The sequence below is a fragment of the Artemia franciscana genome, chromosome 16, assembly GCF_032884065.1.
Source record: "Artemia franciscana chromosome 16, ASM3288406v1, whole genome shotgun sequence".
In the NCBI taxonomy this organism is placed as follows: domain Eukaryota; kingdom Metazoa; phylum Arthropoda; class Branchiopoda; order Anostraca; family Artemiidae; genus Artemia; species Artemia franciscana.
In genome coordinates this window covers 9481813-9504719 of record NC_088878.1, presented here as the reverse complement: position 1 = coordinate 9504719, position 22907 = coordinate 9481813, and the positions used below count along the sequence as shown (strand labels likewise).

The 22907-nt window shown below is 35.6% G+C and overlaps 1 protein-coding gene across 1 annotated transcript in view; it reads right to left on the bottom strand.

Moving 5' to 3' along the window:
• Positions 1-6036: 6036 nt before the first annotated feature.
• Positions 6037-22907, bottom strand: part of LOC136037031 (uncharacterized) — a 37907-nt gene continuing 21036 nt past the window's right edge. The window contains exon 4 of the mRNA XM_065719445.1: positions 6037-8342. Coding sequence (XP_065575517.1) covers positions 8163-8342 — 180 coding nt within the window. The 3' untranslated portion in view covers positions 6037-8162. The remainder of the gene's footprint in view (positions 8343-22907) is intronic.

The window sequence follows — 22907 nt, the reverse complement described above, 5'->3', positions numbered from 1 at the left end:
TGAGAAAATTTGCCTCATTTCAGAAAATAGAGGGAAAGGCCCCTAAAAGTCATACGATCTTAACGAAAATCACACCATCAGATTCAGTGTGTCAGAGAACCATATTGTAGAAGTTTCAAGCTCCTATTTAAAAAATGTGGAATTTTGTATTTTTTGCCAGAAGGCAGATCACGGATGCGTATTCATTTGTTTGTTTTTTTTTTGTTTTTTCTTTTTTTCAGGGGTGATCCTATCGACCCAGTGGTCATAGAATGTTGCGAGAGGGCTCATTCTAACGGAACTGAAAAGTTCTAGTGCCCTTTTTAAGTGACCAAAAGAATTGGAGGGCTCCTAGGCCCTCTCCCACGCTAAAGTCAACGGATCAAAATTCTGAGATAGCCTCGAAGAACCTTATAACTATGTATTTGGGGACGACTTAGGCCCTCTCCCACGCTAATTATTTTCCCAAAGTCAACGGATCAAAATTCTGAGATAACCATTTCATTCAGCGTAGTCGAAGAACCTTACAACTATGTATTTGGGGACGACTTAATCCCCCACATTCCCCGTGGGAGGGGCTACAAGTTACAAACGTTGACCAGTGCTTACATATAGTTATGGGTATTGGGAAGTGTACATTCGTTTTCAGGGGGTTGTTTTGGTTGGGGGAGGGGTTGAGGAGAGGGGGATATGTTGGGGGTACTTTCCTTGGAGGAATTTGTCATGGGGGAAGAAAATTTCCATGAAGGGAGCGAAAAATTTTCTAGCATTATTTAAAAAACAATGAAAAAATAAATATGAAAAAGTTTTTTCAACTGGAAGTAAGGAGCAGCATTAAAACTTAAAAAGAAAAGAAATTATTACGCATATTAGGAGGAGGGGCTCGCCTCCTCCTAATGCCTTGCTCTTCACGCTGAAGTATTTTTAGTAATGTCAACTATTTATTCTACGGCTTCTGTGATTCAGGGGTCATTCTTAATGAATTGGGACAAAATTTAAGCTTTAGTGTAAAGAGCGAGGTACTGACGAGGGGGTGAAGCCCCTCATATATGTAATAAAAACATGAGAATACAAAAGTTCGTTCCGTAAGCTAATTTATAAGTTACGTATATCTTTTACTAATAAAAACATCTGTAAAAAATTAAAAGTTCTAGTTGCCTTTTTAAGTAACCAAAAAATCGAAGGGCAACTAGGCTTCCTCCCCCGCTCCTTTTTTCTCAAAATCATTTGATAAACCTATGAGAAAGTCATTTAGCCAAAAAAATAAATATGCAAATTTCGTTTTAATTATTCCTCTGCGAAGAGCCAAAATCAAAACATTCGTTGATTCAAAAACGTTCAGAAATTAAATAAAAAAACAAGTTTTTTTTAACTGAAAGTATGGAGCGACATTAAAACTTAAAACAAACAGCAATTACTTCGTATATGAAAGGGGCTGCTACCTCATCAACGCCCCTCTCTTTACGCTAAAGTTTTTTACTGTTTTAAAAAGTAGAGTTGAGAGAAAGAGTCAAACTTTAGCGTAAAGAGCGGGATGTTGATGAGGAAGCAGCCCCTTTCATATAAGAAGTAATTTCTGTTCGTTTTAAGTTTTAATGTCGCTCCTTACTTTCAGTTAAAAAAAAACTTTTTTTTTATTTCATCAATAGAAAGAACAGACTTGGGGCTAGACGAATATGATTTTTGTTTGTAAAAAAAAGTACCCTTTTTGCTGCAGTTTAAAAAAAAAAATCAGATTTTTGTCAACAAGTTTCTGACAGAAAAGGTAAAAACTCAAAATTTTTTCAAGATAAAGTATTTTCTTTTTATAAATTAAAAAAGAAAGCCCGTTTAATTCCGAACACATTGAGCTAAAAAAAAATGTTTAAATTATTGTATCTGGGGGGTCTGCAACTTTTTAGCGAGTGTACCCGATAATAAGAATTTTGTTTAGTAACCTGCTACCTAGCGGGAAGTGTTTTTTTCACCACGTCACAGCAGGTAGAATTAATCGTTCCTGGACAGAGAGAAAGTCATTGACCCTGAAATGATGATGTAATACTATCAAAGTAAAGGTAAACACCAGTTAATTAGCGTTATTTAGGCAGATAAACAATTATTTTATGGGACACGGTCGGTTTGTTAGAACTATGACTCAAAACATCGATTTGTAGTTTTGGGTTCTTGGGTGTCAATACCGATTAGCAAGTGATCTTGGTATCACGACGATTCAGAAAGTTTTCCCACGTTACTCTACGCCTCATTTCGGTCAAGTCATTTAGGACATTTAGTCAAGGTGGTCCGTCACACAAACTCAAAGTTAATAGCCAAAAGTTAAAAACATGTTTCTACAATAAATGTCTAATGAGATAATTGACATTTTTAGCTGAGAAATACATCCATTTGTAGTCTAGCAGAATATTATTTTGGAAAAGAATTTTCAGGAATTTTAATTGATTTAGACCTACTTTTCGCAGTTTTATATTGCAGTGAATAATATCTTTAGAGTACATAAATGGCATAGTACTTAAATCATAAATTTGCAACCCATAACTGAATGAATGCTTTTAATAAGTAATTGTGGTATGTTGTACCTTTGACTACAATAAATATTCTACCTCTGACCAGTCAATGATACAACATTATATTGCATGATGAAAAAAAGCATGAGTGAGTAAAAAAAAAAACTGTCAATTACTATATTAGCATCATTTAGACAATTTATATTTATAATGAAATTATACTTATAACTTCTCCTTTTTTGTCTAAGCAGCCTAGATGACCTTAGAACAAATTAGCAGGGATATTTAGCTCAGACATAAAGAAGTCTCTTAGAATTGCTGGCATCAGCATTCCACATGTGGTAATATTTCCCAGGGTCAATTTTAAAGATTTTATGTTGATAGGTGCACCACTAGACACTATTAGAGCAGCTAATCTGTCAGGGTGGTCCAGGGACTTTCTGGGGACTTTCTGAGGGATGGTTGAGGACTTTATGTGCAACAGGAAAGACGATGTGAAAAATGTTGCAGTCCAAACTATCCCTTCAGAGAGAACAACTCAGAAAGTGAAGGGTGTCCCTAGAACGATCTCTTGAGCTCTGAAGTAACAGCCTTGAAGAGAATCATTACTGCTCAGTTGAGCTACAGTGAAGAAAAGGAGAAAGCAGTTGCAAAGATCCTCATAAAGGAGATTCTTCCTTTCCATCCATCCATTTTTGAACATCTTCCGCAACAATCAACTAAGACATCCTCTGGCTGGAAAATGAGGACGGGGAACAAAGCTGTGCTGTTGAACTGGCTAAGAAAAAAAGTAGGACTTGCAGCTTGGCCGGCGACTTTGAAATCCAAAGAAACAAAATCAGCTACAGTGCACATCATTGACCTAATGTCCAAGATAAGGTCATATCGGCCCAGGTTTGAAACAGTCAAATCCTTCGCGGAAAGATTGCTTCTATCGTTGCTGAATAATCTTCCAGTGGGTATTCCTGAAGTCCACATTGTCACAGATTGGTACGACGGGCTGTTTGGGAAGCTCACGGACATCAGAGAGTCGATCTCCTTGAAATCAGCATACAGAATCCGACAAGGAAAAGGGAAAAACCTCCGGATTTTCACTCTTAGAACAATTGAAGAATGGATGCCGCACTTGCAAGCTCGGTGCCTAAAAGCCGGCTCCTCAGAATTTTGTATGAAACCTGGGAGCAGATGGGTGATCAGCTTCCGAACGCATTCAACCTTTTTCTCTCAGGTGGGTTCAAGGAGAGATTCAAAGTGGTCAAGCGTGGCTGCAGTCCAACTTTACCAGAACACTGTGACTACGAGGAATGCTTGTCCTCCAGCCACGAAGGGGCTGACCAATGCCTTATGACACATACCAAGGACGCTAGCCGTTACGTTTGTAGCATCGTTGTGCATGCCAACGAAACAGACGTGGCAGTAGCCTGTGTTCATTTTTTTGAAGAGCTTCAAGCTGAAGGACTGAGCGAATTTTCTTGAAGTTCTCGACGCAGAAGGGAAGCTTTCATTCGACGCGTTTAGAGAAGCTTACGACCTATCAAAATCCCTGGTCATTGAAATGTACGTTTAACAGGCCGGATTCAATTCACTGGCCAGTGTAAGGGCTTACATTTGGTGCCAGAAACAAGATGTGAGAAGACTGCCACCTTCTGACGACACCTTCGAGCCATGTATTCGAAGAGCCATATTCACTACATGGATAATCTTGTCGTCAGTACAGGCTCGGCCAAGCATTCCAGATCCACTCTTCCATGGATGGAAGATGGCTGAAGGGGAGTAGATGTGGTCGTCTCAAGCTGTAAAGAAGCATCAAGCCTGGGAACTTACTGCAGATGCAAAAGTGGAAGATGCAGGAAAGACTGTAGCTGCTGAAAAATGAAAGGATGCTGCAGCTTATGCTCCTGCCGCGGAACGGAGAGGGCATGCAGGGAGTCTGACCTTGCCCCATCTGAATTCTCGGAAAAAGAAGATGAGGAATATTTTGAAAGTTCTATTTGATACCTTTTACCTTTAGTTGTAACAGGTCCCCAATCAGTTACTATTACCCAATTTTACGGGCAGACCGAGTAAGACAACTCCAGTGCGCCGACTGAACCCATCTGTGAAGCAGAATTCTTTCATGTAGTAAATAGCTCAATCGTATCAGTGGCAAATCAGGTCCCAAAAAGGTAATTGCAGACGCCTTAGTACACCAGAAAACATATTCGTCCATTATAAAAAAAAACACTTTTTTTAGTCAACATTTTTTTAAACCTATTTTGATTTTTAAGTAAAAGTTTAAACAGTTAGGAAGTTTGAAGTATTCCTACCCTTTGAAAAAAAAAAAATTATGTCCCTTTTCACGATACGGCTAGTGATCATTTCAGTGACACTACAAAAAAAAATCGCAGACCTTTTAAAAATAAAAATAGTTTATATTTTTTTTAGCTCAAACTGTATGGAATGGAATAAACTTTTTTTCGAATATGAAAAGAAAGTTTGTTACCCTGAAGAAATTTCTAGTTTTTTAGCCTTTCTTTGAGATATTTGTCGAATTTTACAGCACTTATTTTGAAACTGCAGTAAATAGAGAAAAAGATTGTGTTTTTTCAATTTAAAAGTCATATTCTTGTAGATCTAGATGTTTACTTTAGATTGATATAACATTACGCCGGATTGCTCAACCAAATAACACGCAAAAAACCCTGAATCGTCACACATAGTCATAGGCTAAATTTGGCGTTTTTGGCCTATATTTCAGAAACACCCCAACGACGAACACACGCCCTATGATATTCATTTTTAGCATGGTTGACTACGATAGGATCCGTCCTCAGCATTTTTGTACCTTCCGGCATGGGTGGGTGCACGATACAGAATCTGGCACCCTGACTAGTACTAGCACATTTCATAATTAGTCCAGGACCTTTAGGGTTTGACCCAGACAAAATTGCAATATAAACAAAAATAGTAACAAAATGATCAGAAATTCTGTACAACATATTAAAAGTCCCTATAAATGCGAGTGGGGTGAGCACCCGTAAAACAGGGGAAAAGAGGGAAATGCGGGGAAAATTAGAAAAACTGCCGAAAATGCCCAGAAAATACTTCAAAGTGAGTTTTCTGGGGCTTTTCTATACGCTGATCATGAAAATGACATCTAAAATTCAGTATAGAACAAAAGTAATACGGAAAACGGGGGAACAGGAGGAAGAGGGGAAAAAAGGGTAGGGATAGAAATCACTTTAAAACATATTTTCTGAGGTCTTTCTATGTACTGATCCCGAAACAGACATCTAAAATTAAATAAAGAACATGAGCCCCACCATAATGGGGGGAAGAGGAGAAAGAGGGAAGAAAAGGGACAATTGAAATCAGGAGTCGAAACCAGTTTAAAATGTGTTTTTGGGGGTTTTCCTATCTGCTGATCACGAAACTGACATCTAAAATGAAGGAAAGAAAACGAGAACCATGAAAACCGAACACAACTGGAGGAAATAACAAAATTGGGGAAGGAAGGCCTGGCTCTTGAACCGGCTGCTAATGGCTAATAAGTAGGTCTATGGACAAAACAACTCGCTTAAGTATCAAACTTTTACTTTCTTGAATCACAGACATTTCTTACAACCATTTTAATTACTAAACATAAAGAAAACAACCACTTGGCAGTGATCACAGTGTAAAACTTCAACTATTATAGGTAAAATTTGCACTTTCGAAGGCAATATCGGTGAATAAAAAACTAAAAAAAAGAACTTTAGTAACTATAGGTAAAATCTGCATTTTTTAAAGCAGTAGATTTGACTTGAAAAACACAGTATTGATATCACTAGTTGAGTTTTGTTTGTCTTAAAGCTCACATAGCATGATTTATAGTAAACTGCATCTGCAGCAAGGAGGTCAGAAAGAATGCAATTTATCCTTCTGAGAAAAGTCGTCGCCCAATTGTCTTTGCCCCTACTTTCATATACCCGCAACACTGAGTGTCTAGGTTCTGTCGTGGCTGCTTTCACGCTCTCGCCGTTGGCCCCCTTTCTCATCGACTTTTCGAGCCCCACTTCAGAGTTGCAAAAAATGTAACAAACCTGCACGCTAAAGAAATCTTGAGATCTCAGTTTTCTCGGAGTCTCGTTAGAGATAGGTTCTTCACTTGTCCGTTTCGAGGAATAAATGGTACTTTGGTGGCAATGATCTTTTTGGCATGATTTATGAACAATTTGACCTGGTTCCCCAGTAATCTGGTCACCTCTGTCTTTGCTTTCGGAGTCAGAACAACAGATGTGTCATCATCGCTTGATATGTCCTGTTGACAAAGAATGTAGAGTCTGTTGGAGCCACCCATCTTGCACTGGAAGAGAAGGGCAGCTTAGTTTCGGTAAAAATAGGACAGATATGTTGAATCTCATCTCTCCATGACCAGACAATTTTCCACTTCTGGTACAGCAGCAGGGTTCCCAAACAGTTTCATCTTTCATCAGCACCATTATTGAATTATCTATTATCCGTCCATACATCATTGCTAGGTCAGTAGAACCAAGGTTTATAGTGATAGAACTAATACAGTGATAGAACCTATAGTTTTCCAAGTGTTTGGTTAATTTTGCTTGGTTAAACGGCAGAAGTATGCAGGTGCCTCTCTTATTTGACCAATACATGATTTGTTGTTCGCACGGGGAATGTAACTCTCTAAATGAATTCTAAACCTTCGAAATGGCGCGCCATCTCAAAAGACCATCTCTGAAAACAAGCTGAAAAACTAGATGTCGCTCTTGCAAAGCAACTAATAACCATTAATTCTGGCTTCCAGGGAAAATAATAAATTAAACTTGGCTTACTACTTGAAGAAGAGTCGCCGATACGCAAAATTATGCTTGACTTCACAGAAAAATCTCTTCGTACCTTGATTTATCCTGCTACATTGTCACACGTTTAAGCATCCACGCAGACTGGGGACTATTGGAACCACTAGATGTCATTCCATCAGGAACTCTGCGGTGACTAGTTTACCTTGCTTCTCTTACTGAATGTCAGATTAGAACAGGATTATGTTGACGAATCCACGCACCGGCTGATAATGGCGAAGAATCCCGAATAATGTAATTTCAGCACTTTCCGTATTTCTTTCTCGAGTTTTTTTTATTGAATTTTCCGGCCCTATGGGTTAGCTGAACCTCTATAGATCTCCTGTATTTGCAATCGAAATTTGTTTTAGATGTCAATTTTATAACTAGCAGATGGAAAAGCCCCAGAAAACACATATCCACATGCTTTCTAGCCCTACCCTGTATATTTCCCTTTTTATTATTGTCAATGTTATCAATTAGTTTTTCTTTATTTTATTGTAAAGGAAAATTCCATTTATTGTGACCTTGGCTTGGGCCACTGTTGCTGTTTTGAATCTGAGAATCTGACAAAAAATCTAGTTGGTATTTGGGCTTCTCGTTTGTATGAGATGTAGAATTTTTTATCACTACAGTTACAAAAACTAATAAATGAAAACGCTGGTATGCCAAGTCAGACACAGGTAAAAATTACTACACATATATCTTGTTATAAAAAGTCTTCAGAACATTTTTGGCCTAGTTCTGTTCATTAGGCCTAGTTCTAGTTCTGTTGTGTTAACACTGGAATTGTCTCTCCAACAACCTGATTTCTTTTCGAGTTGTTATTTTTAACTTTTTCATAAGGCCGCCTTTCATTGTAAGTTCAACAGTATAGCCAGTCGGTATGATTCTTCGGCCTACATTTTTCAGGACAAGCTTCAAGTATGAATTCATTGTTGATGTTGCCAATGTATTTCCGATTAGTTCTCTTTGTAGGAAAAGGTCTAATGTCACTCCCATCTTCAACTTTGAAATAGTCACAAAAGAAACTATCATGAATCATCTGAAAAATGTTAGAAGTATAGAATCAAAGGAGAACTGAAGTATGTCAGTTTTCAACTCTGTATGTATTTTTTTATGACAAGATGAATATTTTGAGACAGATTTTTGTTTTATCAATGGTGACTTACTGATATGGCGCGTAAATTAGTCACCTAATTATTCTTTTCTTATTATATTTTGTCAAATTTCTTCATCTGAATTTTACTTCTGTTCCTGTTGCTTAAATCTATGTCGGATTTTTTTTCTTACCCTTGGAGGCTTCAAATCAGGGTTGCCAAATTGCATAATTTTCGTGTGAAATGTACTCTTTTTTACCTTAGAGGCAAAAGGGGAAGCAGAAGAGTGAAAATCACTCTTTTGGGTGTTAGTTTTCATTCACTCTGAATGTCAGTAGTTGGTAACTTTATTAAAAGTTCAACTAGCCCAAGGAATTTTAATACCAAAAGTTAAATCAGAAGAATTGCATTTTAATGCTGATTTTAAATATCTATGTTTCATCAAGATTAGTCCTACCCATCAAAAGTTGCGAGCCTGAGAAAATTTGCCTTATTTTAGAAAATAGGGAGAAACACCCACTAAAAGTCATAGAATCTTAATAAAAATCACACCATTAGACTCAACGTAACGAGAGCTCTACTGTAGAAGTTTCAAACTCTTATCTACAAAAAAGTGGAATTTTTAATTTTTGCCAGAATGCGTGTTTATTTGTTTGTTTGTTTTTATTTCCCAGGGGCGATCATATCGACCCAGTGGTCCTAGAATGTCACGAGAGGGCTCATTTTAACGGAAATGAAACGTCCTTGTGCCTTTTTCAAGTGACCAAAAATTGGAGGGAGCCCTCTCTCACCCTCATATTTTTCCAAAGTCACCGTATCAAAACTCTGAGATAATTTTTTGCTGTTTTAAAAAGTAGAGTTGAGAGAAAGAGTCAAAATTTAGCGTAAACAGCGGGACGTTGAGGAGCGAACAGCCCCTTTCATATACAGATTAATTTCTGTTCGTTTTAAGTTTTAATGTCCCTCCTTACTTTCAGTTAAAAAAAATGTTTTGTTATTTAATATACCTCAGAGGTGACGTGCAAGCTTTGGCAGCCAAGAGTGTGCAATTTTTTTTTACTTGTACTAAAAAAAATGAGTGCTAAATCACACTGAGTGATTTTGAGCAAAAATCACTCTTTTTTGGCCTTGATTTGCACTCACTGGACGTCAATGGTTGGCAACCCCCCTTTGAATCAGTGCTTGGTTATCAGTTAAACTGAAGTAAGTTCTTTGGTGAACATAAGTTGGTTTTTCTTTTGTCTAAAGCTGGGACAGAAAATTGCTAACTTTGATACCCAATAAATTTAAAAGTAAATATAACCGGGAATGCCAATTTCTTATTCTTGTACTTAAGAAAATCAATAACATAGATTAGGTAGAATGATAGTACATACATATAAAAAAATGGTGGGCTCACCAAAGACCGTTTTGTTGGAAGATTTAGGTAAATAATACAAATATAAGAGAATTGAGAACAAATATTCGCTTGTGTACTACCTCCATTTTTCCTCCAAGAACAACAAATCGAAAATCATAAGATTTAATTCTTTTTTTTTATGAAGTATACAGATTTGTTATTAACAGAAAAATACCAGAAAAGACCCTGCCCACAAGAATAAAAAAATATTTAATTAAAAAAATAATTTAACTGATGTAGTTTTTTATGGAGCACAGAGAGCTCCTTCTTCACAATGAGATACTATTTCATTTATCGTATTTCATTTAGCACTATGGAATATGAAATTGTAGGAGACATCTTTGGGCTTTGAAATTATCAAACGGTCCCGGTCCAAAAACATGCCGGCCCAAGAACTGAAGACTTAATTTTAGTGACATTTTTAGGCGATTAGGTGGGTTTTTTTTTTAAATATCTTATCCCTTTTCTGTTCTCTCTTTCACGTAGAACTCAGTCAACTAATCTCAAGTCAAGCGGCGTTCAATAATCTGAATGAAATGAAAATATTTCTAAATCCTGTTAGTTTATTATCTTTTAATACAAAATCTGTTGGAATATATGTTTGTTATTTATCAAGGCTAATGTAACACTTATATAAATAATTATAATGTGATTTCTAGATACTTCGAGGGATTTAATCCCTAGTTAAAGCAGGAGGCTGTCTTTGAAAAAGTAAAAACAACAAATAACTGATTTGAAATACTTCCTAGCCTATGTTCTATCAATAAATACAGTTTATCCTGCACTCCAAATAATCTTTGCATACTCAATTTCAGCTTATATTTTAACTTTCATTTATTTTTATTTATATTTATATTTTATTTTTATTTATATTTACATATATTATACATAATATTATTATAATATATTATGCACAATATAATATATTATAATACATAATTATATATTATACATATTATATTATACTATAATATATATTATACATAATAATACTATTATACATACGTATTATATATATATATATATATATATATATATATATATATATATATATATATATATATATATATATATATATATATATATATATATATATATATTTATATATATAGAAGATTTACATTTATATTCATTTCATTTATTTCATTTATATATTAAATTTGTGCTTATATTTGAACTTGTAACTGTCAAAAGAATGGAGGAACCAGGAATTACTAGGGAATTTGACAAGAAATGATTTTAACTGAAAGCTATTTTTAACAAAAAGCTACTTGTTATGGCTTGTGGAGCACTGGTAACTTACAATAGTAGGAACTGGCACTACTGTATGACGTTTCTTTGCATTTTTCCAGTGTAATAATTACTTAAAATTAGTATACTTAAAAAAGGCTTTTGTGACTTGGAAAGCAGAGCCAGAGTAAATTTCCTTTAATTTTCATGGATAAGACTGATAGAAATAGCTTTTCATTTGGGTTTCCGGAACTTTTTACATTTTCGGAATGTGAATCCAGACAGGCCGTGCAAATTGGAGGTGGAAGCCAGATTTCTGGCGTTATTTTCAAACAGTCTGAAGAAGATGGTAGAGTATTGCTACATTTTTTAAAGAAATCTTTGTGCAACCAACAAAGAGGGTTAGTTCCTGTTCCAAACTAATTTGTGGGCTCCTAGCGTTTTCTTCGCTTTCCACTTTCCTACTTTTGTTTTCAATTAATAAAACCGGGGAACTAAGCAAAAATAGCTTTCCATTCGGGTTGCCGGGAAACTCACAAAAATTGTCCTTTAGTCTGGCTGGGAAAATCAGTTTAGCAACAAGAATCTGATATCGGATTCTAAGAAAAAAAATAACAAACAATTACTGAAGTATCAGCAAAATGCCAATAGACACCAAGCAATAGATGACATCTGTGGTTTGTTCTCGAGAGCTCTAGCCCCAACTCTTACAAGCTACCCATACTTTTTGATATGCACAATAGTAGAAATAAAACAATTTAAAAAATTAGTTTATGTGATCGTACGGAAAAATTTATATAACAAATGAAGTTCTTCCAAGATTAAGAAATCAAGGCCATTACTAATTTTGAAACTGACTTGCGGTAGCCAATTCCTTTATAATGTTAAACATTTTGAAAAACTTGTACCGTTTTATGCAAACAGAGAAAAAGAATTGAAATCTTAATGTTAAATTTGTTTAAAACATGGTAATATGTCTTTGAATATTGAGATCAAACGCCTATAAATTTCTAAGATTTCTAATTTTCTAAGTGAAAATTGAGAAAAAGGTAACAGCGAAATCCAAAATATGAACTTTTTCTTAAAGCTTATGATAGTATTTCTGTTTTTCCTCATTTTAATATAGTTTAGGCACATAAATATAAGGTTATATGTAATCTTGTCCTTTTTAAATCTACCATAAAGGGATATCTTTCTTCAGCATAGCTGGGTCGGAAGCGAGAGGGAAGAACTGAGTTCTGTATTTTCGGAGCTAGGATACAAATGGGATTTTGCATAGTTTTCTGTTTGTATTATAATAGGGTTTCAACCTCTATAGGGAAATAGGGAGGGGTCTTTACTAGTTCAATCGGAACGTCTGTCATAAGGAATTGTCGAAGTTTGATAAAGTGCCGTGACGAATAAAAGTCAATTTCTAGGCTACGTCTTTTAAAATATAGACCCAACTTAGCGACAGAATCAGTAAAACGTCCCTATATTTTTCCCATTAGGACCTTTACCATAGGATGTTTGATTCAACCAAATCTAATTATTAGTTAGACTTTCCAGGGTTTTTGGAACCAATCTGAGCTCTCACGGGGCTTAGAGATAGAAGAATATCTAAATTCTAGTCACTAAACGATCATACAAACACTACTTGTCAAATCTCAGTGAAATCAAGGCAGCAGTAATAGCAGGGCTACGTCCTAGTTTGAGCCCCTCCCCCCTGAAATGTTTGCCTGATTCGTAAAAACGTGACAAAAAAGGATATAAACAATTTTTTTATGCGTTTTGAGTTTTTTTTTTTAGTTCTCCCCGATGGTTGTCATAGCAAAGCTTAACAAAAGTGATAAAAGAATGGCAGTAAAAGTTAGTTCTAGTATTTAGTGCATCCAGAATGTCATTTCTTCATGCACATCAAATTTAATTATGCACTTGTCTACTCCCATGGCAAAAATGAAGCCAATAGCACAAGAGCTTTCCCCTGTGACACTCAGCTGAAAAATCTACCATGAAAAATGGTAATTTATTCTTTTCAGGCAATACTCATTGGATTACATGTGTTAAAAACTGCTGCTACTACTACTACTAACAACTCACCGAAGGACCAGGCCATCTGAGGCCAACACAGCTACGCAAGCTCCTCCTAAATGCCAATATATTCAAAGCCTCCCTCTTTAAACCCTTCCAGGAAGTTTCGAATTCCTTAAAATCATTCTTTGTGACATCTTCCCACCTCAGACGAATTTTCCATTTAGCCCTAGACGGCTGGCCGAAGAGGATAATATTCAGCAATCTGTCATCCTTCATCCACAGACCGTGCCTTAGCCATCTTAACCCTTCTTTCATTATAGCCCTAGAAAGCGGAATTGAACCACATTTTCGTACAGCCTGCTGTTTGAAATCCGGTCAGTCAGTTGGGAACCCACAACAATCCGTAGGCACTTTCTCTGGAAATCATCTGGTAAATCTTCTTCCGCTTTTCGGAGTGCCCATGCTTCTGAGCCATGTTTGACCACTGTCATAACCGTACCTTCCAATATTCTAATTTTGTTTTGCAGACTTATCCTTCAGTTTTCCAAACATTTGTTTAACTGTGAAAAAAAAACCTGAGCCATGGCTATTGTACTTTTAATATGTTCACTGTTCCTACCGTTTTTGCTAATAATACTACCAAGGTAAGTAAAGCTGCCCACGAGCCCAGGTTTTTTTTTACCCAAGGTGACGTCACATTTTGATCTTCACTCATTCCTAGTCTTAGTGACTTAAACTTCTTAATATTAATTTTCAAACCTATTCTAGATCCCTTAACTAAAAAAACCTCTAAAAGTTCATTCATTTTGCTCATACTTTAATCTAGGCTGCTAAAGTCATCAGCATAATTTAAGTCAAGGAGAGTCCCCCCCCCATTTGATTTCGTAGTCTCCCATTGGCTTTCCTGTGCTTATGAAGAAAAAGCACATCCAAATGATCCATAAGAAGGGGATAAAACACAACCCTACTTAACTCCTGATTTAATACAAAACCAGCTGTTAACCTCATTTCCTACCTTAACCGCAGCGGTGTTATTTTCGTACATAGAACTAATCATTTTAATGTATTTATCTGGTATACCATACAAAGATAAGACCTTTCCCAAAGCTCTTCTATCAACAGAATCGAACGCTTGCTCATAATTTATAAAACTGAGGATATAAGGTGTTTGACAACTAAGGCACTTCTCAATTATTAACCTAATAGTAAAAACTTGGTCGATACATCCTCTATCTTTTCTAATACCGTACAGACCTTTTCTTAAAACCTTGTCGACAGCATTTTTAGTCTAAAAAGTATCATATTACTGAGTAATTTGCTACCTACAGAGACCAGATAAATACCTCTATATTTACGAAACGCTTTTCATCACCTTTCATATACAGTGGTTTACTTAAGATTTTCTGAAAATTATTGGGTACTTTCCCTTTTTCCAAAGTCATATTAATAATTTTCAGTAACTTATTCCTTACCTCAGAGTCACCATATTTAAGAAACTCATTTATCACACTACCAGCACCTGGAGCCTATTTTCTTCATCCTTTTAGTGCTGTCGCTAATTCTTCCTTACAAAACAAATCTGTCTTCACATCCAAGGTATCACAAACTTTTTTCACTTCCCTCAATATCTTTTTCTGCAACTGTGTCTCAGTTTAGCATGTTCTCAAAATGTTCCACCCACCTTTAACTCTTTCCTTATTGCTAATTGTGGCCCGAATTCTATCTTTAATTGGGACATGGCTGGATTAACTACTACCTCTCAGTTTATTAACTTGTCAGTATAATGTTTTCCTATTATGCCGTCTAGCTATGTCTTCCAGATCCTTGGCAATTTTATCATTGGCCTCCACTTCACACTTCCTAAGTTCAAACTTTAATTATTTCGCCACTTCCTTTACATTGCTTTTGTTTTCATATGATCTACCACTCAGATAGTTCATGTATAAGCCCATTCTTCTATCTATAGGACATAAAGCTGTTTCACTAATAGCTGCATTCATAACTTTCTTCACTAAGACACAATCAGCAGCTTCAGAAATTATTTTTCAAAAGTTATTTCAATCATCTTTCGCAATGTCAAAGTTTAAACTCTCAAATTTAGAATTCAACTGTTCCTAGAAAGTTTTTCTCAAATTCTCCTCCTGGAAATTCTCATAACTTCCCTGTAGGTAGTTACTATTCCAAAATTTCAGCTTTAAAATAACCCCAGACACTACTTGATAGTGATCTTTATTTTTGACATCAATAAAAGCACTCCTACATATAATAGAATCTTGTATTGATCCTGCCAGTTTTTGGTTTACTATAATACAATCAATAAGGTGTTGCTGTCTTACCATCGCATGAATACTATGTCCATCTATGGGCTAATTTATGACCAAACACCGTATTGGTTATAACTAGAGCTTTATGCCTACGAAATTGCAAAAGTCTGTAGCCATTACTATTTAATTTCCTACACCAAGTTTAACTAGGCTAAGATACCATCTATCCCTATTTCTACCAACGTAGGCGTTAAAAGCTCCTAGTAAAAAAACCACATAGGATCACTACCTGGGACCAAAAACACTACCTGGAATCCTGCTTATTTACTGCTGTAGCTGTAAGTAAAACTTATATGTGTCACTAGAATCTCCGTCAGTCGGCTCAACAGGGGGATATACTGCTATAACTGATATCGTTAACTTTATAGTCATAAAATGAGTAATTAGTATTCTATTATTAATACCTTCCCAGCCTAAACAAGACTTAGCAGCTTCCTTATGCATCATGAGCCTTACTCTTTGTTTATGTATCCCATCCTTCCTGCCTGAGTAAACAAATTCTATATCACCTAATTTGATGCTTCCTGCCCCTCGAATATGGGTTTCGGAAACTCCTTATAATTCCAGTTTGAATCGTCTGAATTCATATCTTTCAAAGTTCCATTTTCATGTTCTTTACATCATTGAAATTACTTTGGCCTCAGTAAAGCAACCATTTTTTAGAGTTCTGGTTACTATTAAGCCGGGTCGCTCCTTACTACAATTCTTTACCACGAACTGTCTGATGATGCAGGTTACTAGCGTATGACAGAGATCAACGCCGATTGTCAGGTCCACGCCGATGCGCTTAAGCCGGTTTAGAACTGGACAGCAAGAAGTCCCTGGGACCTCCAGTATAAAAGGCGGCTTTTTTTCAATCCTGGACCCGTCTTGCTAATACCATGGTTTTCAGCACTTGACGAATTTTCTTCTATCAAAAAGAATCAAAATCCTGCGCACACAGTCCCAAGCCTATTACCCCTGAATCACTTATATTCATGCTTACAAATGTTATGCTACTATGGGGAGGCAAACCATAGTTTTAAAATGATTCGGTTCGGAATTGTAAGTACTAGAGAAAATTATTAGATTCAAAAGTAAATAAACAGCAACCTTCTCTAATGCCCTTTTATCTGTCTGGCACCACGGCTCAAAAATACAAAAATGCGAAGATCAAATGTTTATGCCTGTCAGACGATGTCCTATAACTCCTGGGATGAGACCCCAAAAATAGTAAATATTAAAGTCGGATTTTCACACTTTGTTTTGGGTTTTTTGGGCAATGGCCCTCAGTCCTCCGAATCTAGCTATGATAATAATGATAAAAAAGGGGGAGATTATTTTGTAATGACTACTCAACTACATTAAAACTTAAGAAAATTCCGAAAATAAAACATCGAGGGGCAAAACAGCAACACATTTTTTGGACACTTTACATAGAAGTTTACAAAAACCTGGGAAAAGGGTTTATTTGATAGGAAATAGAAAGTTAAACCGACCAAAAGGAACAAATATTCAAATCAAATTTTCATAGATTTCTTTGCGGGTTTTTGAGGCAGTGGGCCTCAGTATTCCCAATCTAGCTATGATAATAATAGTATTAATAGTGTGTATCATAATGTTAAAAAAGGGGTATTTGGTAATGACTTTGTAAGCGACTCAAAACCTTTGAAAAATGTTTTCTGTGTCAAAATGATCACTCGCTTATTAGGGAAGAGTTGCTGAGGGCCCTGAAATGGCCAAAAAATGTTATTTGTTATCAGTTTGAAAACTTAGGGCCATAAGTCTTTGGGCCAAAAGGATACTAGTATAAAAAATATTAAAGGTAACAGTCCTCGCCCCCAAAGAAGGGATCCTTAATAGGGCTATTTCCGATAAGCTCGTAACTTGTGCTAGATGAACCAAAATGCTGAATTAAACTAAAAATAAAACGTCGATGGGAAAAACAGCAACATACTTTTTGGGCACTTTATTTAGAAGTAGTGGTTACAAAAAACCTGGGAAATGGGTTTATTTGATAGGGAATAGATAGTTAAATTGACAAAAAAGAACGAATATACAAATCAGATTTTTGATAGATTATTTTGTACGTCTTTCAGGCAGTGGGCCTTAGTATTCCCAATCTAGCTATAATAATAATGATATTAATAGTGTGTCTTATAATGGTGAAAAAGGGGGTATTTTTTAGTGACTTTCCAACCACATCAAAACTTTTGAAAATTGTTTCCTGTGTCAAAAGGATCACTATCTGATTAGGGGAGGGCTGTAGAGGGCCCAGCAAAGGTTTAAAACATTAATATTAATAATCATTTTGAAGCTTAAGGGCATAAGATCCCAAAAAAAGTCAAAAAGATCCCAGCATAAAAAAAAATATTAAAGTAACAGCCCTTACCCCAAAAAATACAGGTCCTTAAAATGGCTATAAGCTTTTATCCGATAAGCTAGTAACTTGGGCTCTTAAACCCTTGGGGTAGAAGAGCCCAAATGCTGAATTAAAAAATAAAAATAAAACATTGAGGGGCAAAAAATGGGACACATTTTTTGGATAATTAACATAGAAAGAAAAACCTGTTGAGAGGGTTTATTTGATTGCAAATAGGAAGTTTAATTGCCCTTAATTAAGTACCAAAATAGAATAAAGAGCAAATAGTCTCCACCCATGCCTTTCGTCTGATACTGATTGCCACTTGTGACCCTATAATATGGATATAGATTCCGAGATAATAGTTTAGTTTCAATATGTGAAAAGGTCTGATACGTACGCCTTTCGGGCTTATAACCCCAAAGATGTAAAAGGAATGACCCAAAACTTATCAATTGTTCACAGATAAGTTTTGGTAGATCTGGTGGCCTTTTTTGGTCTTGGTTCTCCTATCAGGTAAGAGATCATTGGAATCATGTGCTAAGCCAAGATTCCCAGTTTTTTTTTGTGCTGCTCCTTTGGAATGAGGTGCAGGCCTGAACAAACCAAAAAACGCTCTGTGGTTCTGAATTTTCGAATTAAAAGTAGCCGGCTATCTTGAGAACATCTTTGGGTATCATCTTGAGACTTTCCAGGAGTATTCTAACAGCCTGTAGAGGATTGCAAATAGTGACTTGGGGGGGGGTAGGTAATATTGACGCATATTTTATATAAAAAGGTCTAAAAGTTTTATACTTCGAGCCTATAAGGTACTGACATCTATTTATGTTGAGATGGAAATGTCAATCGGTTTTTTGGTGCATGTTTCTTTTTTTAGTTTGCTGCCAGGTACTACCATAAACTGCAAAATAACAACGCATGGAAATATTTTTCATCAAAAATTGAGATCTCTGATTTTCAGCAGCTTTTAAGATCAGTTCATGTTTTTACCATAAAAATTGATTTAGAAAATTAAATTAATTTAAATAATCAGACTTTATTTGTCTGTCCGTGGAGCTTTAAAGAGGCACCTAGACGGAAGCATCCAATAATAAGGAAACTTAATTGAAAAATGTTGTGAAACGTAAAAAAAATGGGGCTGCTTACTGCAGCTTTCATTGTTTTGTCAATACTAGCAGATGCTTCTGCAAACTACTTTACAGCTACCTTATCACTAAGTATTATTTACCATTCACTTTTTGTTTACTTTATGTTTAGAATAGGTAGTAAGAAACAACAACAGGAGCAACATTAAAGCTTAAAAAGAACAGAAATTATTCCGTATAGTAAAGGGGTTGTCCCCTCCTCAACAGCTCACTCTTTACGCTAAAGTTTGACTATTTGTCATAACTCTACTTTTTAAAACCATAAAAAACTTAGCGTAAAGAGCGAGGTGTTGAGGAGGGGACAACCCCTTTACTATACGGAATAATTTCTGTTCGTTTTAAGTTTTAATGTTGCTCTTTACTTTCAGTTAAAAAAACATGTTTTTTATTGAATTTCTGAACCTTTTTGAATTAATGCATGAATTTAAATAATTAAAACTAAATTTGCATACTATTTTTTTTTTTTTAGCTAAATGGCTTTCTCATAGTCTTAATCGGAAGATTTTGATAAAAAAGTAGCGGGGGGGGGGAAGGCCTAGTTGCCCTCCAATTTTTCGATTACTTAAAAAGGCAACTAGAACTTATAATTTTTTACGAACGTTTTCATTAGTAAAAAATATACGTAACTTACGAATTGGCTTATGTAGCGAAGTTCTATATTCGTATGTTTTTATTACTTATATGAGAGGGTTCACCCCTTCGTCAATACCTCTTTACACTAAAGCTTAAATTTTGTCCTGATTCCTTAAGAATGACCCCTGAATAACAAAGGCCGTAGAATTAATAGTTGAAATTACTAAAAATACTTTAGCGTAAAGAGCGAGGTATTGCGAGGAAGAAAACACCTCATATGTGTAATAATTTCTGTTTGTTTTAAGTTTCAATGCTGCTCCTTACTTTCAGTTGAAAAAAATTTTCAGGTTTATTTTTCATATTTTTTTTAATAATGCTAAAAAATCCTGCGCCTCTTTAATTGAAATTCTCTTCCCCCATAACAAATCCATCCATGGAAAGATCCTCCCACGTAATACATCTTCAACTTATACCCCCCCCCCAAACCAAAAAATCCATCTGAAAACGTCTGTACACTTCCCAATAACTATTACTACATGTAAACACTAGTCGAAGTTTGTAAGTTGCAGCCCCTCCCACGGGAACTGTGGAGGAGCAAGTCGGCCCCTAAGACACAGTTAATATGTTTATCGACTATGGTGAATAAAATGGATATCTCAGAATTTTGATCCGGTGACTTTGGGGAAAAATGAGAGTGGGAGGGGGCCTAGGTGCCCTCCAATTTTTTGGTCACTTAAAAAGGGTACTATAACTTTTTAATTTCCGTTAGAATGAGCCCTCTCACGAAATTCTAGGACCACTGAGTCAATACAATCACCCCTAGGAGAGAAAAAAAAACAAAAAAAAAACAAAGAAAACAAACAAATAAACAGGCATCCGTGATCTGTTTTCTGGCAAAAAATGCCAAATTCCACATTTTTGTAGGTAGGAGCTTGAAACTTCTACGGGAGGGTTTTCTGATACGCTGAATCTGATTTTGTGATTTTCGTTAAGATTGTATTACTTTTAGGGGGTTTTCCCCCGTATTTATAAAATAAGGCAAATTTTCTCAGGCTTGTAACTTTTGATGGATAAGACTAAACTTGATGAAACGTATATATTTAAAATCAGCTTTAAAATTTGATTCTTTTGATTTAACAACTGGTATCAAAATTCCATTCTTAGAGCTTCGGTTACTATTGAGCCAGGTCACTCCTTACTACAGTTCGTTACCACGAACTGTTTGATTAGTTTTGTTTAATCTGTAATTCAACAAAGAAGTTATACTCTTTATACTTTATTCCAAATCTGGATTTATTAATCTCTAAGATGAAGTTCAAGCTGTCTTTGAAATATACGAGAATTTTGTATAACAGTCGGGGACTAAAATCTAAATTTAAATCCCTCGATAATTTTACTGGTTTGATAGATTGTTTGCAATTCTATTGTTTGTTGCTCTGCCAAAGAATTGTCATTTTGCCATACGATTTTCCAGATGTTTGCCATTTTGCCAAATGATATGCCATTTGCCATATTGATTGTTTCCCATATGGTTGCACCTCTGAGTTATGTTGGCTATTTGAGGCAGCTTTATATTCAAATGTCCAGAGCTCCATCCCTTTTCCATTATTTAATTTTCTATATTGTTGTTTTTTTTCCAATCGCAATTACTTTTAATTAGCAATAGCAAAAATTAGTTTATATTGTAAGCAGTTCCTAGTATGTTCATCAAGTGGTGTAAACTGTGGGGGGAAGGGGAATTCTTTCCATCCTCTAGATTTTAAAAGATACTTTTTTGAATTTACATGGGAAAATATCCCCAGTTAGCTTGTATCACATTTGGGATTTTAGGAAACATTTTACACCCCTCCCACTAATTTTCATGGTTTGATTTGTGGTAGGTCAAATTGTTCAAAAACAACGAGGAGCATTGAGCGTTGGCTCTAATGTCTATTCTAAAGTACTTGATTTCCCAATATCATGCATCTTGAATTTCCCAACAAATTATCTCTAAACATCTTGGAATTGAATATTCAAGGCGTGAATTATATGTAGTATTTTTAAATAGATTACTAAATAATTTTTAAATTAAAATAGCTTAGAGCATAATACTAGGGTGAATTGAGGGCTTCTTCTTCCTTCTGAAAGTTTTTGGATGACCCAATACCTTTCAAAGAGATTGAAGCCTAGAGTGTTACTATTTTTTTTTTACCTTTTAACCGAAAAATACAAGTGCGCACTCTCTTATCAAACAGTTCGCGGGAACAAACTGTAGTAAGGAGCGACCCGGCTCAATAGTATATGAAACTCTAAAAAACGGAATTTTGATGCTAAAAGATACATCAAAAGAATCGGATTTTTATGCTGATTTTAAATATATGAGTTTCACCAAATTTAGTCTTTTTCATAAAAAGTTACGAGCCTGAGAAACTTTGCCTTATTTGAAAAATAGGAGGAAACACCCCCTAAAAGTCATAGAATCCTAACAAAAGTCATACCATCGCATTCAGCGTATCAGAGAACCCTAAAACAAAAATTTCAAGCTCCTATCTAGAAAAATGTGGAATTTCGTATTTTTTGCCAGAAGACAGATCACGGGTGCATGTTTATTTTATTTTATTTTATCTTTTCCCCAGGGGTCATCGTATCGACCAAGTGGTCCTAGAATGTTGCAAGAGGGCTCATTCTAACAGAAATGAAAAGTTCTAGTGCCCTTTTTAAGTGAAAAAAAATTGGAGGGCACCTAGGCCCCCTCCCACGCTCATTTTCCACAAAGTCAACAGATTAAAATTTTGAGATAACCATTTTGTTCCGCATAGTCGAAAACCATAATAAATATGTCTTTGGGGATGACTTACTCCTCACAGTCCCTGGGGGAGGGGCTGCAAGTTACAAACTTTGACCAGTGTTTACATACAGTAATGGTTATTGGGAGGTGTACAGACGTTTTCAGGGGATTTTTTTTTGATTTGGGGTGGGTTGAGGGGAGGGGGCTATGTGGGAGGATCTTTCCTTGGAGGAATATGTCCTGGGGTAAGAGAAATTCAATGAAAAGGGTGCAGGATTTTCTAGCATTACTATAAAAAAAACAATAAAAAAATAAACATGATAAAGTTTTTTTCAATTGAAAGTAAGGAGTAGTATTAAAACATAAAACGAACAGAGATTATTACGCATATGAGGAGTGCTAAGAATACTTTAGCATAAAGAGCGAGGTATTTAGGAGGAGATAAATACATCGCTCTTTATGGTAAAGTATTTTTAGTAATTTCAACCATTTGTTCCACGCCCTTTCTGATTTAGGGGTCATTTTTAAAGTATTGGGACAAAACTTAAGATGTCGTGTAAAGAGCGAGGTATTAACGAGGGGACAAACCCCCTCATATACATAATAAAAATATAGGAATAGAAAAGTTTGTTATGTAAGTTAATTCTTAAGTTACGTTTATTTTTACTGATAAAAACGTTCGTTAAAAATTGAAAGTTCTAGTTCCCTTTTTAAGTAA